Source organism: Colossoma macropomum, unplaced genomic scaffold (assembly GCF_904425465.1).
Source record: "Colossoma macropomum unplaced genomic scaffold, Colossoma_macropomum, whole genome shotgun sequence".
NCBI lineage: Eukaryota > Metazoa > Chordata > Actinopteri > Characiformes > Serrasalmidae > Colossoma > Colossoma macropomum.
The window spans coordinates 20,629,773-20,654,000 of record NW_023494791.1 but is presented as its reverse complement, the minus strand read 5'-3'; the positions used below and the strand labels follow the sequence as shown (position 1 = coordinate 20,654,000).

Below are 24,228 nucleotides of genomic sequence, written 5' to 3'. Positions count from 1 at the left end.
AAAAGTCTGATCTACAACATAATCTGCACAATTGTAAAGTAGACTCTACATTATGGAGCACGCCGCTTTCAGAATCCCATTATGCTTTAATCCTCCATGCTCCTCTAATGTATTTCCCACAATGCACCCCTCATGGGGCGTCTTCCAAAACAAACATGGCAGAAAAGCTTTTCTTTGTACTGTTTTTGAAGAAAGGGCCAGCTTATTGAATCAATACCCCACGTATCCGGCCCCTGGGACACAAGAGAAGCACTTCACTATAGAAGTTCAGATCACAAGACATGTTTCCTTTTTTGCTGACTCAATTAAGGATTAGAGGGATCAAAAGGGATCCTTGGTTTGAATCATATAGATTAGTGGGTAAAAGTCCTACATGCTCCAAAAGTGACACTGTAAGTTTATATTATTACCTGTAATGATGTACAAATACACATACGTTAAGCCAAAACACTCTAAGGCAAAGAAGAGATTAACACTGCAATGAACAGACATTAACTCGTAATGTAAGATGCACTTATCAGTCTCCACAGACATCTGAATAATTGACAAATTGATTAAGTAATGTAAACAGCTTGTACTTACGTAGATAGGTATCATTTGGAGACTTGTCCACTGAGACAAAGCAGGTCACATTAAATTCCAGGTTTGTATCTCCAGGCCTCACCCAAAGAGAATAATGCCCTGCCTCTTCAAAGGAGTAGCTTAAACTGGGATGACAGAACAAACATAACATACCAATGAACCTGAGAATAATTATTGTATTTTAAATTTAAAATGCATTGGGATGGACTTATACATTGACATATTGCAGGTGATAAATGGTCACACACATTCTGATCACATAGTAGGGGTGTAACATTTGTCAGTATGTGTTGTATAACAATTTTTAAAACATAAAATCTAACTGTACTCATTTCTTAATGTGTATTGTCTTACAACACCCCACTAAAAAAGATAGTAATACATGTATCATAACATCGATATTACATAGTAATTACTATTCCCAAACTCATTTGCTAACTGTGCACCCCATGGACTGCTGCCCCACCATACATATCTCTATATGGCAAATAAGCAAAGCTTGATAACTCTAGTCTTTTTCTTGGATGTTATTTACTGTTCAAGTCAAAGTACAGTGTACAGGAGGCTTGAGGGAGCCATCTAGAGCACAACAGGTAGAACTACAGTTCTCAACCACATTCTACCATCTCCTGTTTCATCCCCAAAATGTGCTACAAGCCTTTATTGATTGGCCAGGGAATGACATACCAGCCGGCATGTTCACTGGGGGAGGAGGGTAGATCAATAACAGCTCCGTCTGGAAAGGGACCTCACTATTGATCTTTAAGGAGCCCAAGCCTATACCCTAGCCTGGGGGCAGTGGGGGGGAGAAGACACAGCACCTTGTCTTACGCAACCAGATACCCCACCACCCATTTAATAATGACCCCAAATGGAATGCCTCAGTCCTGATGACTCTTAGGCCCAGTTTGCTTATAAATATGTCTACTGACTCTTCGTGTTTAACACGTCTGAGGATTCTAAGGACACTTGCAGCTTTGAAGTCTTAATGGCTCTTTTCTTTATTATTGGAGTGTCAGCTCCTATTAACCCCAAAAGGCAGCAAGATCAATAGCGAGTGAGATATCCTCCAAAGGCCAGCACTCAGGACCTAAAAGTCAGGTCACACGCTGACACAGTTCGCAGGATGTAGTTTGAAAGATTGCAAATGGAATCTTCAGCTATAAAGGCTGTATATTTAGTCTATGTCAAGGTCCTTTACGTCACACAAATGGAATGAGCCTGTCTTAAACAGTGATTTATAAGACTGGATGTTAACACAATCTGCCTAAATGGAAAAACGGATTTTGCACCCAAGAACAAAAAGTGTGTGATTTTTAAGTGGGGTGCTCTAGTGCATTTCAAATCAGTTCAAGAGTAACAAAAATAGAAGCAAGTCTGACCTGGCAGCTGTAGTGTGAGTTTAAGCCTTACCTGCACAAAGTGCTACTGCCATTCACAGAAGTGACTTTCAGAGTCAGAGTGAAAGGAGTGCTCACCACTACAGACACATTTCCTGGTCCAGCCTCCATGCTGGCCAAAGGCTGATACAGACACTGCAGAGATTATGTGTCCATCATTTTGACAATATGCAGACATGTAATTCTCCCCTCTAGAATTATTGGCATGCTTGTTAAAGATGGCCAGAAAAAGGCCATGGAAAAATGCCTTTTTTCATCAGACTGATTGTGCACTGTATTTTTGAGAAAATTGCTTTTTATAAGACATTTTCCCCATAGAATAATTTTCAATGCTTTTCAAAATAAAATCAAGTTGATACACAGTAGAAACATTTTTCATAGCCTTTTTACACATTTTTTAATTCACTATGTCATCTATTAACTGAAAAACATTGAATATAGCAAATACACTGATTATACTTTTTTTAAAACCATAAACTCCTTTAATAAGCAATTATATATAGTTAGTGAATATAACTGAAAAGGCTGAGGTTATTGCAGTAATAGATTATAATAGAATAATAGATTTCCAGAATACCTTGTAACAGTAATCTGAAGTGTAGAGAACATGCAAGCCATAGGACATCTGATTTTGGACTGTTAATAATGCTTCATCCATTTTTAGCATGACTTCTGAAAGATAAAGAAAGATATATTGATATATCTAAAAACCTGAATTTCCATTATCTTGATACAGTTGCTCTATGAATAAAACATATTTAACAACACAACAAGCAACCAGTTCTATTAAGAATTAGATTTACTTTGTAACTACTGGATTTGATTAATAATTGAAACGAATCTTGGGCATGAAACATCTGTCATCATTATTATGACTAATATAAAGTGCCTAGGTGCAATTACTCATATTTCAAATCATCACTGAGATCACAGAACTGGGGCAATCAATTGTAATTCACATTTACTTCTTCAGGAACAATCAAGATAAAAGATGCCAGCAAGACTCTCATGAAGCAAAGCTCACAGCCTAGCCACAACTACAAGTGATCAACACTGACATCTGGAGGACAAACATGGCTCCTAAAGCCATTGTTTTCTGCATCTTTTCTTTAAAGGAGTCTAGAAGAAGTTCCTAGTGCATAGTTAATAATGATTAGTATCATACTGGATTTTGAAGCTTGAACACTCAAAATCATGAGCAACTGTACTGAAAATGAACTGTTTCAGTCATACAAGCCAGTACATAAAGCATAAGCCTACACATCCAATGAAAAATAATGTCACAGCACTTATTTGGGGGCTGCTAACACTAATGCTACTAGCACTTGTAGTAAGTTCTGAGCTACCTGAATCCGAGGCTGTTGCACACTGTCCTGTTGTGAGAATAAGAAACCAGAAAATACGTCTTAGGCTGTAGAGCTCCATGGTCGGTCGGAAGTGTGCTCCTCTGCTGCTGGGGTTTATTGGTACAAATGGATATAAACCGGGTTCAAAGAGCACAGGTAGGTACGCTAGATTAACTGGGGCCGCTAAGATACCCTTTCATTAATTCCTGATTGGAACTTTATTTATAGAGCCCTTTTCATACAGATTTACATATACTTTACAGACAAGTGATAAAGTTCAGCAAAGTTTAATAAATAAATGTTAATTAATTATGAATTACAATAAACTGAAATGATAACAGGTAGAATTTCAAATAAGAGGTAAATTAAAGAGATACTTTTTCAAAAATTTCTTAAAAGTGGGTACCAAGCTTGACTGTCTAATAAAAAGTGGAATTCCACAGTTTATAAGCACAAAAACTCCACATCTTCTCCCTCAGATATTTACAGGCCAATACTTGCTAAGATCACATGCATTTCACCTAACAGGCATAATTTAGTATGTGACTCCAACTGGGCATACAGAACTGAGCAAAAGTCAGAGACCACTCTTCATTTATTTATGATCAAGTCAAAACGGCTATTCTGTCCATCTGTCCACCGTGAAAAGCCAACTCAACACTGTCGGTCTAAAAGGAGGTGTAACTGTCAAGAAGCTGTTATTGAGGAAACAAAATAGACAAAAAAGTCTAAACAAAAGTCAAAAAGAACACACAAACAAGCTGCTTTTTTCCAAACAATGGACTGACCACTCCCAGAGTTCAGACCTGAACAAATTTCTTTGAAAAGATGAAAACAATTCCAAACAGAAGGGAAGCTGTAAAGGCAAAAGAAAAACACACTAAATATGGAAAAAATATTCTATTTAGTTGTTGAAGCTTTTGTGTGAATTTCTAGATTTTTCTGCTTTTATCCTGATGCGGAAGAATGGATAATTTAATGGTCATTTTGACTGGAAATAAAAAAAAAAAAAGAAGGGTGGTCTCTAATTTTTGCACAGTACTGCACCTCCATGCTGTTGTCTTTTCTGTTGAGCTTCCTTACATAAGTAAGTTCCTTACATGAGTAAGTGTTGATTTAAATTATATTATAACAAAGTGCAACAGTTTTCTCACCACGTATTATCACTATTCATACAAAAAAAACTGAAGGTATAAAGTTTCCAAAGAATATATATGCTTGGAGATCAACCTTCTACAGCTTTCTTGTGGGGAAAAATGGATGAAGCTATCCTGATGAACTCTATGCCAACAAACAGTAAGTTTGCCCAATCTTCATGAAACCTATGCTACTGCACAATGAGTTTACTCAATCCTGATGAGTCCTATGCCAGTATACAGTGAGTTCACCTAAGTAAAAGGGCAAGAGGGTGTCTTTTCGCCTCATTCACTCTGTCCTGCTTAATCGCTGTTGCTCTTGGCTGATGAATTGGTTTTAAAGAATGCTCTTACTATGATTGCTTTAAATTCACAGGGTGCTAATTTTAATCCCTCAGCCTAAGAACGAATCGACCTTGAAAACCTTGGGATCAGCTTTGAGGGTGTAGATCTTTTGTCACACAAGTAGTGCAATCTGAAGTAGATTAAGCCCCTTGCGCTTGGAATATCTTGCTAATTTCCATTTCTCTGTGTTGTTGGTCTATTTGTATAGAGGCCTTTGAAATGCCTTGTGCTGACAGATTACAAATTAGCTAAAGTCTTATGTCAGCCGCACCAGCATGCCACTGTTTGTTCTAGCCGTATTTTTGTTCAGGCTTCTGCTGGGGCACCTATTGTACCTTGGGCCTTAGGATGAATTCCAGCTGCTGACTCTGCCACTTTGATTCAGAATCAGAAGAGGAGAGAGGCTGGAGCAGAGCACCACAACATGGTAGGACTGCTGAGCCTCACTGATTTTATGATTCTAGAGCACTGATCTGATGATAAGATAGGCATGCCTCATCTGCTGTTTGTCACACTGCATACTGTGTGTCTCACCTGTTGCTGTTGTTACTCTGTAAAGCTGTATGTATGCAAAAATGAATTAATTCTTAGTAGACTAGAGTTTTTAAATGACATCTAGCAATGGACATTTACCTAAAGCTAAGCCAAAGGTTATGTTAGGCTGACTGCTTCATTGTGCAATGCAGAGATTGCATCTAATGCTGGTTCCTATTTTGAAATAATTCAAGTGATCTAGCTTAACAATATTGCCTCATGCATTAAGCAACATTTGCTGTAATGTTGAGATGTTTATGTGCTTGATTTTTTCTAGGAGTCCAACATGTCAAATCTGTTTCTTCCATGCTGTTGTCTTTTGTGTTAGGCTCCTAAAGCCTTCTGCTTTAGTAGGCAGAGGGCAGATTAGACTGTTGCTAGGAGACCTGTTGATGTCAGCCAGCCTTATCAGTCTGGTAGCTTCATTGAGACTGTTTGAGACATCTGTTTGCTGTATGGCGCAACACTCTGATGGTACACATTGAGATAAAAGAGGTGATAATAGATTTAAGTTAGGGTTGAAATGTCCGTCTACAGAATTATATGGAAAAATATAATTGATCTGTATATACTTTTAATGTAAAACATGTGATGTTTTAACTTAATTTAAGAAACCACGTTAACAGGGCTTATTTGCTGTCTTATCCTTGTGTGAACCTACAGGTTAAAGCTTCTTGGTTTAGTCATTAAAAACATAAACATAACATTAGCCAATTAAAATAAATAAATACTTTTGCATTTTTTTTTTTTATTGTTGACACCATTCTACATCGGTGATGTTTTCATTTTTCATGATGTGAAATCATTTCCACTTTTAAACCTTTTTTTATAATTTGCAAACAAATCTAATTTCAAGGCCCTTGCAAGTAGGATTAAGTGTGAAACTCATGTGATCTCATGGAATTCACTGGTCTGTTCAAAGGGGAAGGTTTAAATAACTTGTGTGTGACCCACACAAAAACATGGTGAAGTCTCTTAAAACTGAGAATGCAAGTCATCATTGCTTCCAGATGGGGTTCACAACAACCAATCACAGTCCTTATTTCTGAAACGTCCCCCTACAGAGTGGTTGTGTAGAGATACAGTGCTGTTTAAGTTCACAAATGAGTTATATAAAGTGTGTATAATGTCATGCACATAATTATCATATTGTATAGTAATATCATACACAAAGCCTGTCATTAAGATAACATACATAATGAAATTTTCTATCCTTATTTTTTGTATTCAGCCTCTTGTGAAATTGACTTACCTTATTCTATTCATGTTAATTAGTAGACTTCTGTAAAATATGCTTTCTTAACAAATTTGGATCGTTGGTAAACTTTTCCTTAGAACATCCTCATTTACACCAATCAGGCATAACATTATGACCACCTCCTTGTTTCTATGCTCATTGTCCATTTTATCAGATCCACTTACTATATAGGTGCACTTTGTAATTCTACAATTACAGACTGTAGTCCATCTGTTTCTCTGCATACTTGTTAGCCCCCTTTTACCCTATTCTTCAGTGGTCAGGACCCCCAGGGACTCTCACAGAACAGGTATTATTTGGGTGGTGGATCATTTTCACCACTGCAGTAACACTGACGTGGTGGTGGTGTGTTAGTGTGTGTTGTGCTGGTCTGAGTAGATCAGACACAGTAGTGCTGCTGGAGTTTTTAAACACCTCAGTGTCACTGCTGGACTGAGAATAGTCCACCAACCAAAAATATCCAACCAACAGCGTCCTGTGACCACTAATGAAGGACTAGAGGATGACCAACACAAACCATGCAGCAGCAGATGAGCTATCATCTCTGACTTTACATCTACAAGGTGGACTGACAAGGTATGAGTGTCTAATAGAGTGGACAGTGAGTGGACACAATGTTTAAAAACTAAGAATGATTCAACACCCAAATAGTACCTGCTCTGTGAGGGTCCATGGGGGTCCTGACCACTGAAGAACAGGGTAAAAGGGGGCTAACAAAGTATGCAGAGAAACAGATGGACTACAGTCTGTAATTGTAGAACTACAAAAAGTGCACCTATATAGTAGGTGGATCTGATAAAATGGACAATGAGCGTAGAAACAGGGAGATGGTCATAATGTTATGCCTGATCGGTGTATAGGGATGCCTTACTTATATTGTCAGTTATTTCTGATATACTTTATCTGCCAGTTGCTCTCTGTACATTATGCACCCTCTGCTCCAGAATGGACTGTAATATACAGTACAGCACTGTGTTTAAGAAACTGACTACAGAGGAGCTGTAACCTTTTGTCTGTTGTAACTTCACAGGCAGGTAAGATTCAGGCTCTGACTCTGGAGGAGAGAGAGCAGCTCCTCCCAATGCTGCGCAACGCACAGTGGGTGGAAGTGGTGGGTAGAGATGCCATCTATAAGGAGTTTATCTTCAAAGACTTTAACCAGGTGAATAAACTACTTCTAACGCTTAATTTCTTGCATTAAATGCAACATATGTGCTGTATGTAAAACACCTGCAAAATCCACCTATTTATTTATTTATTGATTAATTACATGAATGACGTTTTGTCTCCTAGGCCTTTGGATTCATGTCTAGAGTAGCACTACAGGCTGAAAAAATGGATCATCACCCTGAGTGGTTCAATGTTTACAATAAGGTACATAACTTTGTTAATTATATAGCATCTTTCATATGTAACCACGCAGCTCCAAGTGCTTCGTTTGTTTAAATAAAACTGTAAAACTGCACATGAAATGGTACATGGCAAAATCACATGCTTTAATAATATGAGCCTTGAAAAGAAAAATGGGTTTAAGTATACTTTTCACATGTGCAATATATTTTTATATATTAAATGCATATAGTATTTTTATACTATTTTGAGTGTTTTTTTTTTTTCAAACAACTTAAGCTGCACTTCAGTAGATAAGTAGATTTAAGAATGTAATTTATAGGAATAACTTATTAAACTCACATATTTAAAATACACTACTGGATGTACTGATACATTTCTGTGCTACTTATTGAGTTGTACTGCAGTTAAAGTGCACTTAAATGAATGTTTAAATTTAATGAAACAAATAAAACATTTAAGTCTATTTTTATAAAACATAATTAGTATACATTTGTATGAGCCTAAATTCGATTTAAGTAATGTTAAAATACGTCTAATATGCCTACAAGTGCTTTTCTGTTCTAAACTGGAACAAATTGTGCTGCAGTGAGATTAACTTGAGCTTCAGCAACAAACAACAAATTTTGCTTCTCTTGAAAGGTATTTTAAATGTATAATCTTTGGTGTACCAATACTCATATTTGATAGCTAGTTAGTTTGTGGTTTTATTGCAACAAAAATGCCACTATAATGTATTAAAGCATACTTTAAATGTCATTGATTTAAAATATACTTCTAAACAGTACACTCAGGTTGATTACAATTAGATATGCTTTTGTTTAAGTATGCTTCAGTATGTTAAGAAATACTTTTATTCAAGTCTATTGCCTCACAGCATAAAGTATCATTGAAAATGTTACTTTAATAATAATATATTAATATATAATAATACAATGTAATAATTTAAAAATATACTTCATGAAAAATACATTTATAATATTGTGTGAAGTGCATAAAATGAAATGCATTCATGTACTTTCATTTTTTCTATATACTTCAAATATACTATTGACGTACTTTAGTATGCTTCTCTTTTCATGTCTTACATACTCATGCTTATGTGTCGAAGAGCGAGCCCGTAACAGTCCTCTCTGTGGGTGTTCTCTCTGTCAGGTCCAGATTACTCTGAGCACACATGATTGTGGAGGGCTCTCCCAGCGTGACATCACTCTCGCCACTTTCATTGACCAGGCCTCCATTCTCTGAGGCAGATCCTCCTCATGCATCTTGCCTGTCAGATTGCGTGACCAGTCTTCACTGGTCACAACACTCAAACTAATGTGTTAAAAGTATTCCCTGTCTGGGGTGTCCAGACACAGACTAAGCCCAAACTTGGAGTAAGTAGCATTGATTTCCCACTGAAAATTGCCTGTTACAGTCATAGACAGTCACTAGCAGGAATGAAAACCTGTAAAATCATCCCACAGCTGTAAGAAAGTATCTGCACAATCACAGATTTCTAGTTAAATACAGAAACACTAAACTGTTTTCTAGCCCTTAGTCAGGTATCCTCTCTTTCCTTAAAAGTATTGTGCCTTTATTTTCTATTTGGTGTACATAGAGCTGTGTATTGTTGTTATATTTTCTCAACTCTCAACACTTGACTGTGACAGCAAAGTGAAACACTGAAAAATAAAGTGGATAAAGTTTGAAATTGGGTGCATTATTTTAAAACGAAGCTCAGATGGTAAATGTGTATCTTAGAGCGAATCAGGCACATGTGACCAAAAGGCATTGAAATGCTAATAGTTTGAAATCTGTTGGGAGACATGAACTGTAACACGTATGCTGCTGAGAGGCTTCTGTGGAAAAAATATATTTCATGCTCACATCTTAAACCTATTTAGATACTGCATTACCACATATCTCCATTAGCTGTTCACCATTAGTGAATGCCTTCCAAAAGGTACAACATTATTGTAAGGATATAATGTGGAGCTTTCACTTCCAAACAGTATGACTAACAGGAACAAAGCAGAAGCACTTTGATTTTTCAGACTTTAATGATTTTTACAGGAACAGTGGAATACAGGGTAGTGTTGGAAGTGGATTGTATGATGTGGTAAAGGCCCTCTCCCTGAGGCTGTATAGTCACTGCATGAGCCCGAGAGCCTGGAAAAGGCATGAAGGTGAACACTGTTGTTCATGAATTTTAGAAAACTATAACCATGAAGGTCATGGGTTCTCCAGAGATTTCAGAAATCAAGGTGCCTCATATTTAGGTAGTCATTCAGTATTGACAGACATGTAGTCTTGGGAAATTATTACGCTTCTCTGGAGGCAAAGGGACAATCGCTTTAAAAATAAAATCTTGTATATGAAAATAAAATTCCAAAACATTCCTGCTATGATAAGAAGTGGTACTTTTCCACATCAATAGCTTAACCTAAGGCAAACATTCAATATTATGATGCTACTTTAGTGGTATCGTGCTACGAATGGTGTCCCCAAGTGTCCAACACATACAGTTTCATGCCCACACAGTTATAGCCCTGTAATAACATTTAAAAAACACAAGAATGTTAAAAATTATAATTACATTATTGAAATATGAGACACTACATTAATGATGTGTAATGTAAAAACGCACACAGTGGTCAGAGACATTATGAATGCCTAAGAAATTAAACAGCCGATGAGGTTTGCAGTCATGATTAAATGGTACCGTGTCATCACGTCATTATCTCATCATCTCCCTGTTCATCCAAGAACTGCTTTCCCTTCTTCAGGAACATTAGGCAAGGCATTTACCTGTTGCTTAACCATCTTCCTGGACTAAGAATTTGCAAAATAAACAAACATTTTTGAAACACTTTAGTAGAACAATCTGTTGTCTCCTCTGCAAAGAACTCCCAAGTATTACTATTTTGTGTAAGGCCAAGAGAGAAACTGGTCATTATATCCAATCACTGATCCACGGGAGGAAGACACTCAGTCCAACAACTAAGAGGGAAAAAAAGAAGAAGCCCTCAAAGTTTAAAATGTAGAATCGTTGGAACAACATCTGAGGTAGACAGGAAGGAAACAGTGATTGTTTCAGTCAACTATTTAGAACTCAGTAATTTCAGTTCAGGCAAATTTAGATGAAGAATCTGGTGGCTATTTAAAAAAAAAAAAGTTGTAAGATCTTGTAAGATTGTTAGTTTTCTAGTATATGTAAGAATGCCATTCTCTTCTATTTATTCAGAGAGGATTATTTTTAGCCTATTGCAATCTCTGTGGGTAAAAAATATATATTTTAATACAGGTTCACCTGAGCAGTGCTATGATACTAGCAATTTTTGTGCTTTTCAAGTTTCATTAGACAATGGTATAATGCTGGAAATATTTAGTAAAAGAAGCTATACTATGCTGCTTGGTCCATTATAATGTTAAATTAACATTAATGAAAATGTACAAACAGTTATTTGATTATGATCAGTATCAGAACACAGTTCCAAAATGGACTCTGGGTTCTCACTTTAAAAGATTTTTAAAAAGACTTTTTTTTGCATGAAGCCACTGTGATGACAGTACCTTGAAAAAAGAAGTGAAACGTTTTGAGGGAGTCTGCCGAACTCAGGCCCAGCAGGACATTAGTTTGTAATTAAGAGTAAAATGTTTAATTCTCAATAAAATGCTCCCTCAATGATAACCTGAGAGTTAGTTTGGAGCTGTTGTTTCCAACTGGACGGTAAGAGTAATATGAACTACAAAAGGAGAACCGTTAGTAAACTGATACCACAAATATTAAAAAGACATAAACACACTTCACCCAACTAACAGAGGAAGATGTCCCTGAACCTTCTGTACTGACGCTGATACCATGGTACCTACAGTAAATCATCAAACTCCAGGACAGCCAAAATGCCCAAACTGCATGGAGAACTATGGCTTGTGCTCGGATGAAATATGAGTAAATGGGTGACTGAAATGTGGGACAGAAAAGTTAGTGAATAACTGGAGACAAATGTGATGAGGGACCCACTGGCAAGCTGCAGGCAGATACCCTAGCAGCCAATCCAGACTCAGTGCGTTTTGGAGCTCCCATTCATGTGGTTCTTCTTGCTGGTGTGGTGGTTGTTCTGGACCTTGGAGACTTCAGTGCTGTAGAGGCAGTCCAGGAAACCGCATGATATCTCCGTCACCATTGACCGGTCAGGGATGGATTGTGCCATGCCATAGATTGCTCCCTAAATACAGGTTTCAATCGCCGGTCAATGAACATGCAAGAACATGCCAACTCTACTTGAAGATGTATTTCTAAAATAAGTCAGTGAAATGAAACACAAACCAATTAAGCAAACAGACTTTAGTCCAGATGGGTGAACATCAGACTTCAGTGAGTCAATGCCCTGTAATTCTTAGGGTAAGTAACATCACAGAGTTTTTCTTTCAGATGGAGGTCAGATTGAGACATTTTACTGGGTTCTCAGGAGCTGAGGCAGCTGTAATTCATGTGACTCACCACAGAGCTGCTTTATGAGTCATCCGTAAAGATGAGAACTTTTATGAGCAACATCACAAGCTAAAGAACGCATCCCAGGACATCTGCCGTCCCGCACCAGGTTCTACATGTGGATCTTTATGTGGATAAGTTATTTTTTACTTCAAAGCCAGTCATACAAAACCAGACTCCCTAGATCCAAGTATTTAAATCTAAAAAAAGCTTTTTGTTAGAAAAAAGACTCACCATCCCAGTGGTCTTCTCCTGTGGATTCCTCATGATAATGGCTACTTCTTCTTTCACATCATTGATAAAATGCTCAGCCACACCAGGCTTTGTGTGCAGCATAGTTACACAAATATGGATGCTGTGAAGGAACAAACAGAACTAATGGCCCCCATAGACAAGCAGTTCTTGATGGTCGCACTGATGACAATGCTATTTCAAAAGGTTATCACCTGCTTCAAACACAACTCCCAACCAAATAAACACTGTTCACTTAACCTAATGCATTTAAAACCATTTAAGTTTTGTACTGGTCAATATTAATGAGAAGTTCAGCAGTTTCCTTTGCATTACAAGCCAGTCTTAACTGTAAATATTTTAGGTGTGATCAACTGTGGAAAAAGAGCTTTTTGTTCTTACCTAGAGGGGAACTGAAGAGTGTTGAGGTTCCAGCCCTTTGATGTGAGTGCATTGGATAAACGGAAGATATCAAAGACATTGGAGCCTATGGCCACCACTGACACCTCAGGGTTACCAAACACAAACACTCCTTCTATTTTACGGACTCTATGGGGGGAAACAACAGTGTAAATTTGTTGCATTCTCAAATTCAGAGCATTTGCCACAGTAGTTTCAGCCATCCATCATTCTAAATGAGTTATGTCACACCAATAAGACGTTTCTGGTATTCTCTGTACTCTACACTACAAAAGATAAACATTTAACAGAATTTAGCTCTTATAGAGAAAAGTTTGTCTTACCCTGCTGCAATGGTGCGAGCAGTCTGAACAACCTTCCTGGTGGCATCAACATAGCCATTCTCTCCCATGTGCATCATGGTGGCCCAGCAAGCGGCGATGATGCCACCGGGCCGAGAACCAGCCATCGAGGGAGATGCATAAATCCCCCCCTGCCAATCAGGTGCCACAAAGTACTGGTAGTGGCGATACTTCTTATCCCTGTAGAGCACCACTGAGGAGCCTTTTGGAGCATAGCCATACTGCGAAGACAACAACAAACCTTTAGTGGTTCCCAGCCCCCATCCTCAGGGCCTGCTAGACGGTCCACATTTTTCATTCTTATGTGTTGCGAGTTGGGTTGGAGCAAAAATGGCGACTGTCTGAGTAGTAGAGCAGGCAGAATAAATTTATGATTTAGCCAGTGAAAAACTAGGCAAACCAAAGTTGTTAGATACAGTTTCCAAATGCGCTGTCATGCATTGTCATAACCTATGTCCTGCAGTGCCAATAAGCTACAGCCTATTCCAGAAAGCAGTGCAGTCGTCACACTACTTATTCCAACGCTTCCGCCCTATAGTGATACAAAACAATAGCAAGATTGTGTACACATCAACCAAAATTCACATAAACATACTTCACTATAAAGCAGAATAAAGCATTAGTCTGCTCTTGCACAGGCATGACTTTTGACCGGTGGAGACAACATAATTGAGTCAAAAATCAAATCACACAGCCATCTGTACGTCCTTATTAGGTGGTGACATGTCTCTAATGTCGCCCTTAAATTTGTTTCTTGTGGGTGTGCTCAAGGCTGCTCTTCTTGTCGCGTGTGGGCATGTACACTGTCGAGCTTCTGACAAGAAAATGTAAAAATATATATGCATTGTCGTTTTGTTTAAAATATGAAATGCGGTTACAAGTTTACAAGTTTCTAAGTTTCTCTGCCATATTTTGAGTGATACTACTGGGAACAGGAACGAAATGCTGGTAGAAACAAAGTTCAGAGAGCAGTGGCCGGGGGCCTCGGACCCCCATGTCTACGATTGGTCTGAGGATTCTATTTGTGCTAATCAGGTAGACTGTTGCTTCACTGCGTCATAGTTCATTTTCATAAAGTTGAGAAAATTTGAAATTTTCACTCTGTTGCCGTGTTGCTTGCCACTAGTTGCTAAATCGCGGCTACAAATCACGTATCTGGATGGTTGGAAAATGGCATGCTCTACAATCTGTCAGAGACAAGATCTCATATTCAAACACTTGTGCGCAGATAAAGAACACATGGCTTGTGGGAATGGTGTATAGCATTGGTTGCTAAGCAGTGACTGTAGGGCTGAGAAAATAATGCAGAGCTTGACAGAGAGAGTAATGATTTGATTGGCCATAACACAGTGACAGCACTCACAATAAATATTCTGTCAATATTGGATTGGGTAGGCTGGTGATCAATCTGGGTAGGCCCTATCCATGACTACACCAATAAATGATGCAGCCCTGGAGACTGGTTTGGGAACGACTGTTGTAGAGAAAACCCTGCTAACATTAAGTAGATTCTAAAAAACATTTTGTTTCATATGAGCTGCATTTATTTTGATCATTAATAGGCTGACTAAGGTCTAAAAACATTCTGTAACTTTTTAACCTGCATCTACATATCATCGTCTAATCCTCAAAATCAGAGCAGCAGACACCGTATTACTTCTAAGTTTGAAGTAAGAAGAACATTTTCCATCTCTCACCTTGTGCGTGTCTGCGGAAATGCTGGTCACGCTCTTGATCCGGAAGTCAAATGGCTCAAGTTTGAATCCAGCCTTTTCCATAAACACTATGAGGAACCCACCCAAGCACGCATCCACATGGAAAGGGATGTTGTATTTTTCTGCCAACTAAAAATAAAACAGTATTTATAATATACATATTTACAAACACATTCGAAGCATTAACTTATTCTAAAATCTGATGGAGAGCTTCTCTTGTTGCGAATATGAATCAAGACGCCTTTACCTTCCCCACTTCTACAATGGGATCTATGATTCCATGAGGGAACTGAGGAGCAGAACACACCAGCATGGCTGTGTTCTTAGAGATGGCTCTCTTCATTGCCTAGAAGGAAATTAAGGAGATGATAACTATCTTGTTTACAATATCTAAAAAAGGTGTCTGTTTATCATGTGCACTCTTAGAACATGTTACCTTCACATCAACTTTCATGGTCTTCTTATCCAAAGGTACATGAATGAGTTTCATTCCAAAATAATGTGCTGCTTTGTCAAACGCAGCATGGACACTCACTGGTGCAATTCTTAAACAAGAAAACGTATGCAACATAGAACATCAGAAGACATTACTAATAGTAGATGTGACAAAGATGTGACAAATAGTAGGTCTATGTTGAAAAATAATATGCAGGATCAAATTAAATCACTACACACACTAGCAGAAAACTTGGACTGACTAAAACAGGACGTACATCTCTGGATGCTTGATTCCTCGCTCGTAAGCCAAATCTCTGTATGCTTTACAGGCCATCAAAATGCTTTCAGTTCCACCAGAGGTGACCTAGGCAAATACACAAGGAGCAAGGGACAGATGCAGTATCAGCGTCAGTGGCAGTATGGTGTGTTGTACATCATTTCAATTTTAACTGGATGATTATTGGTTCATTTCAACAGGAAAGTTACAACAGGATATGTTTCCCTTGCGATTAGTATCCTCACATGTGAGCATTTGGCTGCTAATCAAAATGGGTTAACTAAATTTTGGAAGGAAATCCCCTGAGACCTAAACATCAATCATAATTTGCTTAAAAAGAATGAAAACAGACTGACTGTGCCACAGGAGTCTGGCCCGCCATTGAAAAGTGAACATGCCATCCGCACCACCTCTGCTTCCATCTTTCTCACCCCAGGGAAAATGTCTGGATGGAGGGGATTGCTCCAGGCAAAGTCACCATACACCTGGAGATGGGTAAAAAAAAGATCTAAATAAATGTACAATCCACATAACCTAACATAATTAGCATTGTTCCAACATGAAACCTGAGTTAATTATTAAACCAGATGGATTTTCTTTAGTTTTCTTGAAAACAAAGGAAAAGCAGCTAAATGTATTTAATGTTAGACTTGCTTTTAAAAATACTAAGCAAAAATACACCTTCACTAGGAGTTCTGTGAGCTTTTCATCCCCCCAGTAGACTGCCCCTGACACTTTGCCTTTGGTCCACTGCACTTCATCTGTAACAAAGAGAAAAATGTTGAAAAAAGGTTGCATTTACATTAAATGCCTGAGGTATAAAACAGTGTATCACATATGCTCTAATAAGGATTACAATACAAAATGAAATGGTAATCATAAGGAAAAGAAATATATATGTTTTATTTTTTATAGAAAGAACCTTAGTGTCCATGTACTGACTGATGTGTGTCAGTATTAATGTCAATCCAGTGCTGTACTGATCTTTTAAATGTAGTCCAACACCAGACAGCTTGAAGTGACTCACTCAGTGTCTGGTACTGCCTGATGCTGTCCAGGACTTGTTTCTGGGAGAGGCCATGTGCTGGCAGGAGCTTAGTGTAGCTCATTCCCTCCTTCAGCGTGCACAGACTCATCGACATGTCATCCAGAGCTTTGTTCAGCTGTTTCTGGATCTACAAAGGGGAAGTGAGAAAGACAGAAATGACAAGAAATTACTGTCAAACTGCCAAACCTTCTAAAGAAATTTACATACGGTTGATAAGCAGCACAGTTAAGCTTATAGATGAATGTTAGTGGTGTGAAATTGCACCGATGTTATATGGCGCACCTATTAGAAAGAAGAAATGATAGAAATTATAATCAATTATAATAACATTCAATAAAATATATTCTCATTTTTGGACTAAAACAAAATTCTCTGGCTATTTTCAAATGTCAAAGAAAACAGCATATTAAGAGTGTACTAATTGCTTGAGTATTAACTTTCAATTGTCTACATCACATTACTGTGTGAGTCGTTCTCCTACTAACATTCCTCATTCAAGGTATTTTTTAAAATAATTCTGCACTGTATTAGAATAATCCAATCGTGGTATAACCTGAGATGTCCGTGAGTCTGAAATCTTTTTTAAAACTGAATCAAATCATTGTGGGGTCAGACATTTTCTCTATTAGTGACCACAAATGTTTTACTTAAACAGCAAAGACTCATTCGGAAAAACATGACGATGGCCTGGAGTAATCCCTGGAATAATCACAGGGTCATGATGTAAAACGTTTTTTAAAAGTTTCACTGCTGCTACAGCATCATAAGGAATGAGTCAGATGTGTTAGATCAGCAGCAAATAAAACCCTAAAGCCTTTTTAAGGAAGCGGCAGAGAACAGAAAACCACAAGACACTTACTGACGTGCCAATAAATGGAATTTTTCTGATGAGTCGAAAGCACTGCTTCTTGATTCGAGACGTCAGACCTGCAGACCCCAAAACAAACATCAGACTGTGGAACAAATGTGACGTATTTTGGGAACAAACATGTCTGAATGCAACACTACAGATTTTTAATATGTTTTTATTATTATTACTTTGTAACAGCTAATGGCAGCTTACCAGCAGCCACAATCAAACCCTTCATATCTATATTATATATATATATATATATATATATATATATATATTTATAATGACATTACAAGACACAATTCAAGCAACTGCTTGAAGAGTGACTTAGAGGAGAAACTACAATGATTTTAAAAGCACCCTTAATATAATATTTCATTATTATCTAACCAGTTTAATTACAAAATGTTACTGTATAATGATTCCAGTTACATTTTAACACATTTCTGGCTTGAGAATTTATCCCACTCTTCTGATGTGTTGGTCTTGGCTATTTGGATTTACTTACTCTCCTGCTGAAAGAGGAAGCCCTTGGCCCACACTGTCCCAAGGGTGAGCAGCAGTGTGGCCGCAATGATCTGCCATGGCTCCAGATCCGCACACTGGGAGTTGACGTAATTCTTTGCCTCCTGACAGTGCAGCAGCAACATCTCCTTATACACTTCCAAGGCACTCTAAACAGAAGAGCAAAAATACAGTAAATCAAGACAGTACTGGTGCTAGGGATGAGCTATATGATAAGCTCGCTTAAAAAACGGACCCACAATAAATGATCTTTATTGTTTTTTATGGTCACATAGCTGCTTTACTGAAAAATCTCAGGTTGCTGTATCTCCACAGATATTATAAAGTAAACGGCTTGAAATCTGCTTGTAACTGCTGTCCCATCATTTCTTTTTTCTTCCAGTGACATTTCATACTTGCCAATAATAAAATTTACAAGCTCACCAGACTGCAGTAATTGCTGAATTCACATCAAAACACTTATTGTTACTGAACAATTCCTATTGTCACTCAAGTTTCCTCACTATTGTTCAACACAGGCGCCTGTCAACCCTTAAAATGTCAAGGTTACACAATTAACATTGTCATTTCACCAAGTACACCAAGCTAAGACCCTTCTGACCCGTCAGTGTTCCAGTTTTAATGTTACATTGTATATAAGACAGATGATTGATGGTGTTTTAAACTAGGTCATGTTCTTATAATGGTGAAACAGCTAGAAGTATGAGAAAACAGTATTTTAAAAAAAAATAATATAGTAATTACGTTAGTAGAAATAGCCATCTTTATATCTCTACAAGCCACATGTGAAAAAAGTAAAAAGACTACACAACCTCTAACTAAACCTGACAGTCCGGTGGAAACCGAACTTTATCCTGCTTGACACATTTTGCTGTTTGTTATCAATTATCAGAAACACAGACTGCAATTTCCCACTGAAACTGAACCAGATAGCAAACACATTTTTGTAAGCAAGCATAAAAATACACAATGAAAAAATCTTAATGTTAAATGATTAATGCATATCTAAGGCCTTTTGTAAGGGCACTAATATATATTACAGCTATTCTGCAAATGCACTTATCTCTTTTTTACAACACAAAGACACTAGATAACAATGCTGAGAGTTTCTCAAGAGACACATGCAGATGTAGGCTGAAGGTCCATGACATATTTTAACCACTTTCATAACTGCTGAATTAAGGTGTCAGCACATATGGCTATCTTGAACAACCATTGTGCATAGGTCCCTGATAAGATCTTTGATTAAATTAGAAGAGTAGAAATAACAGTGATGTAAAAAAGTTAAATTAGCCAAAAGGAATGACTTGTTCAACAGTCCACTATTCTTAAAAATACCTTGTTTTGTCGATTCTAAACTAAATGAAAAATGTATAAGGCTCAGCTGGAGCAGTCATACTCATTAGTGTAATCTAAACCACTTTCAGACTCGACCCCCATTTTACTTTTGATGAACGTTATGCATGACTCTGCTATTAGGATCGTCAGAGGGGTAACGAATGAACTAGTTAATGAGCATAATCACTACCTAAGACTACACCCAGTGAATGGAAGTTTAAAATCTGGTCCAAGCTCTCTGACAGGTTTGACAGGGTGAGCCAAGACTGGAAAGCAGGTAAACAGGTCACAGAGGAGCCACAGAAACCCTCTGACTAGGAAGAGCGTCCACTGTGACACTAGGATCCATATACAACAAAGGGGCAATGCACAGACATGAGTGCAGCACCAAAACCTGGGCAAAAACGTGGCAACTGTTTATGCATGTTGATTCAATAAATGTTGTTTATATAATGCGATAAAGAAGCATTATTTTTTGTCTCCAAGCCCCTGCAATTACCATAAGAGCAGAGGAGACCATGGTTTGACATCATTTGTGTTCATGGGCAGTTTTTTTGTGCCCGTTTTAAATTATATAGTTAACTCATACATCAAATAAACCTTACTTACTGTACATTTCCATGACTAATAGCAGATAAAGTAATTGAGTGATATCTTAGAAGTACATTAATACAACATGATTCAACATGGAAGTCAGTAAGCCTGCCTCCATTTTGCAATTAACTTAAGCATTCATTTTAAAGGCCAATTAGATTTTTACACATTTCTGCCTAATTTCAGTCAGTCAGAGTGATTTGATGCAAAAGCGTTCACTATAGAGAAACATACTGTTTCAGAATTATTTATAAAGGTGTTGTTAGGAACCAGGGGTTGCAATATGTACAACACAAATATAGCCATTTATTTTCCATCCAAAAAGACCAGGAAACCTATACATGCATTCTGAGCTTTTACATATAAGGTTAATAATGATAAAATTGAGGTTGATCTAAAACAAGTTTGTGGTAGATCTGCAAAACAAGTTTTGTATTGCAATGTTCTGTATGTATCTCTCCACTATATATACATCTTAAAAACATTCTCAGGCCTCAGGTAGTGTATTCATAACCGTTTAATGTTCTGTGAAGTAGCTTTTAGAGGCATTATACTCTTCAGATGTCTGGTTTCTATCACCACCACTGAACAATTCTGACTGTAAGTTTCTCTAGAATAGATAGGCCTGTCACAATTATTACCTAATCACCTAATGGCAATCATTTGAGAGGATCGCAATTATTCTCCACAGTCTACACATTTCACACTCTTATTATGCCACAACAAGCAAAATGTGAATTGTGTGGGTTGGGTTAAGGCACATTAATGTAAATAAGAGAATGCAGTAAATGCATTCATTGAGACACATCATGGGAGTTGTGAAAACAAGAAAAGTTCTAACTTGTAACTTTGTGCTCTAAGATGTTTTGGTTCCTAGCTGATCAACCATTTTATGCTTGTACTTTAGCTGCAGACAATGAAAAAGAAACGCCAATCAAATTGTTAATCGCAATTACATGACAATTCACTGTCAGCTAAAATGTCTTGATCATGACAGCCCAGAAAACACAACATTTCACATGAAAACCACTCAGAATGACTTAATTTATGTTTTACTTATTTAACTGTGCAAAAAATCACTTTAGTTTCTTATCAGGTCCTACCGCGTTTACTTCCTTAACCTATTACTTTAGAACCAGCACCAGGCAGGAATCAGTGTGATAGAAGATAATACAAAAATACTATCTTTATCTTCAGTCTCTTGAGAAAATGTACAATACAATACATCAACCCTCCTCTATCGGAGAAAGGCCCAGAATGGCACTAATACAAAACAAATGTATTAGAAATTACACAGAAGTGTCCCTAACACACTTCTGTGTAGAGTTGAAGACAACGCTTTTTTCTAAAATGTGTTAAAACAGATGAGAGTTACAAAATGTGTTTGAAAAAAAAAAGTTAGTGAGTGGACAGAGGCTGACAGCTGCTTCAATGTATGCATTTATACATTTTAAGTCATGTCTCCTCAATGTATCCAGGCTCTAACGTTCACAGAGCAGATTAGCTCAAAAGCTGAGGCATCAGTGGTCATAAACAGCTGAGATTAGGTTATCTTATACAGGGCAAAAGGCAAAGAGAGTAGCAATATGTTTCAATAGATGGATCCTTACACAAGGCTGCTTTGTTATCTAGCATATTTCTCTCTGTATTTGCAAGATAACATGATTGATTTTGCTAAACAAGACTTGTGAACATGTTTTTGAACTGAAGACTGAAGAAATATTTGGTCAATTTTACAAGGACCATAGCTTCCCATTGTGTTGCAGACACGAGCGCCCTTGTTACTCCCATGCTTAGACAAGCTTTGTAATGAAGGCTTTGTTGAGCCTGGAAGGAGATCATATTTCTATCTGAGAAGTATTAGTGTTTAGAAGGCAACAGACTGCTAATGTAGCATCATACTTTGTTCCTTCTCAACTGCTTCATGTAATATCTGACTGAGCTGCAATCTCAAAAAGCATACATGAATCAGTTCCATGTAACATGATGGAATCAGTGCATGGTGAAGCAGACCACGATGGTCACAAACACTGTATTGCACAACACATCACGAGTGCCTGACTTAAGCTGTGAAACAGAGTGAACAGATGTTGTTGGACAGCAGTCAAAGCAGATCTGCCCACTGCCCTCATTGTACATTGCTTTGTTAATAATAGCACTTCCTGTATGTTTGTAGCTCACACAGGAAGTCTCTTGATGGACAAGCACACAATGAACTGTTCCAATCTAAAAATTCCCCCCTACTGCACCTGCAGAAACAACTGAAACAGACAGGGGGTCTTTCACTAGGATAGATTGTTAATAAGCAGATTTTACTAACTACGATGTCATTTTGATAGGACTGTCACCCCGGCCTGAACCCATGTTGCTTGGAGATATTTAAAAAACCCAACATTTCTGTACTGCACTCCAGTGAGTGACAATATGAAAGAGATTCTGCAGAAAAAGTATGTAATCAGCCACACAAATCTACATACTCTCAACACACACTAGAAAACTTCACGTTATAACATGCTGTTTGTGCAGAGGACCTCATTCCTCACTAGCTATGTGGAGGTTTATTTTAAGAGATTCCTTCACTTAGTGATGGCTAGAAAGAGGTCCCTGTCGGTAAGTGCTTATGAGAACGTCTCAGACTTTTGAGCTTTATCATTTTCCTCTAGACCAAGCGTGCCTCCAAAAGAGACAAGCTTCAGTTCCTATGCTGATAAATGCTGGATAAGTGAAGAAATTCCACTGCAGTTCTTTAAAGGGGAAATCCACAGATTTCTCATCATGACTGTACAGTTAAATAGCTGAGATGTGAACAAAGTCAATTAGAGTTGTGTGATGTGAAATGCTTCATTCTTGAGATCTTGCCAAGTTAGAATTATTCACAGTGGTAGTGAGTAGGAACCAGAAGTTTTTAATGCCTCTAAAAGCTCTGTTATAGTCTGTCATGCTCTGTCATGCACGAGACATTGTGACATTGTGCTCTGTCATGCACAAGACATTGTTTTACTATAGTTTTGAGAGAAGGTTTTGGCCTTATTTTTTAAAAGGCAGAAAGGTACAGGTACACAGTTGTAAGGCAAAACAGTCCCCAAAGTAAACTTATTTTTCCTGATTTACCACTATTTTACCATCATTGACAGTACAAAAAATGAAACTCCAAAGACACGTGTAGGTTCACTGTTGGTTTTGGATAGGAAATAAAAGGGCTATATTGATGTAGTAGACATCAGGACTCCTGGTTCCTATCACCACCACTGTAAAGAAATTTCAGCTTTCCCCACAATGAGTCATTTCACAGCAAAACACTCTGAAAGGTTTTCTTGAAAAATCAGTGGAACTCCCCTTTAAGGTTCAGTTTCTCAGTACTTTAGTACGTTTTTTGAACAGGTACTACTGCACTTCTGCTCAAGTTGTGACTTTTACTTCACTTTTCTACTTGAGTCATAATTTCACAGAAGTAACAATACTTCTACATGATCATGAATTTAGGCGACTCTAGCGTACAGAAGCTTCAGCCTACTGGGCAGAGTAAAAACAGGGCTGAATATGCTCAAAAACAAAACAACACAGGGACTGCTCACACTGTACTGCCGTGTGATTCCAAGTGTCAAAGACACTGACTGACTGACCAGATCTCAAAATGGACCATGAATCTTTATCCGTGCCGCAACAACTGAACTGCTAAGACCTGGGGTTAAAATTTGCTCTCTGTGCACCCGGTGTGAACTCCTGCCTGAGCTGCTGCTGTTCGTGTGGTCCTTCATCATGACAAATTTGTTTAGAAGCGCTGCTCCACTTCTATTGTAACACACGTTCTTGAACTGACATTAAACATGAGACACACTTACCCAGTAGTCCATGTCGCTTTGTCAAGTGCACACCAGCAGAAAACAGATGTCGATGCTGCCTAGCAGTAAAAAAGCAACTGCTGAGACCTTTTGTTTGAGTTGTTACACGAACACCGACGACCGACTTACATGACCCAATCACGGGCTCAACCCCTCTATCAGGAAGTGCTCAGTA

The 24,228-nt window shown here is 37.9% G+C and overlaps 3 protein-coding genes across 3 annotated transcripts in view; 1 reads left to right on the top strand and 2 right to left on the bottom strand.

The window, feature by feature from the left end:
- The window catches only part of si:dkey-192p21.6 (uncharacterized protein LOC565246 homolog), a 34,997-nt gene extending 31,548 nt beyond the window's left edge, over window positions 1-3,449 (bottom strand). The window contains exons 1-4 of the mRNA XM_036574310.1: window positions 3,329-3,449; window positions 2,560-2,654; window positions 1,996-2,117; window positions 583-707 (exon numbers count right to left, since the gene is read on the bottom strand). Coding sequence (XP_036430203.1) covers window positions 583-707; window positions 1,996-2,117; window positions 2,560-2,654; window positions 3,329-3,407 — 421 coding nt within the window. The 5' untranslated portion in view covers window positions 3,408-3,449. The remainder of the gene's footprint in view (window positions 1-582; window positions 708-1,995; window positions 2,118-2,559; window positions 2,655-3,328) is intronic.
- A 1,592-nt stretch (window positions 3,450-5,041) lies between these two features.
- pcbd1 (pterin-4 alpha-carbinolamine dehydratase/dimerization cofactor of hepatocyte nuclear factor 1 alpha) lies at window positions 5,042-9,647 on the top strand. Its single transcript, XM_036574309.1, has 4 exons — window positions 5,042-5,236; window positions 7,632-7,763; window positions 7,895-7,975; window positions 9,107-9,647. The coding sequence occupies exons 1-4, from the start codon at window positions 5,234-5,236 to the stop codon at window positions 9,197-9,199; spliced, it is 309 nt and encodes a 102-aa protein (XP_036430202.1). The 5' UTR covers window positions 5,042-5,233; the 3' UTR covers window positions 9,200-9,647.
- A 719-nt stretch (window positions 9,648-10,366) lies between these two features.
- On the bottom strand, window positions 10,367-24,228 carry sgpl1 (sphingosine-1-phosphate lyase 1). The gene is made up of 14 exons (XM_036574308.1): window positions 24,054-24,228; window positions 18,263-18,428; window positions 17,761-17,828; window positions 16,881-17,028; window positions 16,535-16,614; window positions 16,210-16,338; window positions 15,852-15,940; window positions 15,575-15,683; window positions 15,386-15,484; window positions 15,121-15,267; window positions 13,406-13,644; window positions 13,065-13,211; window positions 12,666-12,786; window positions 10,367-12,165 (listed from the first exon to the last, which is right to left on the bottom strand). The coding sequence occupies exons 1-14, from the start codon at window positions 24,063-24,065 to the stop codon at window positions 12,001-12,003; spliced, it is 1,719 nt and encodes a 572-aa protein (XP_036430201.1). The 5' UTR covers window positions 24,066-24,228; the 3' UTR covers window positions 10,367-12,000.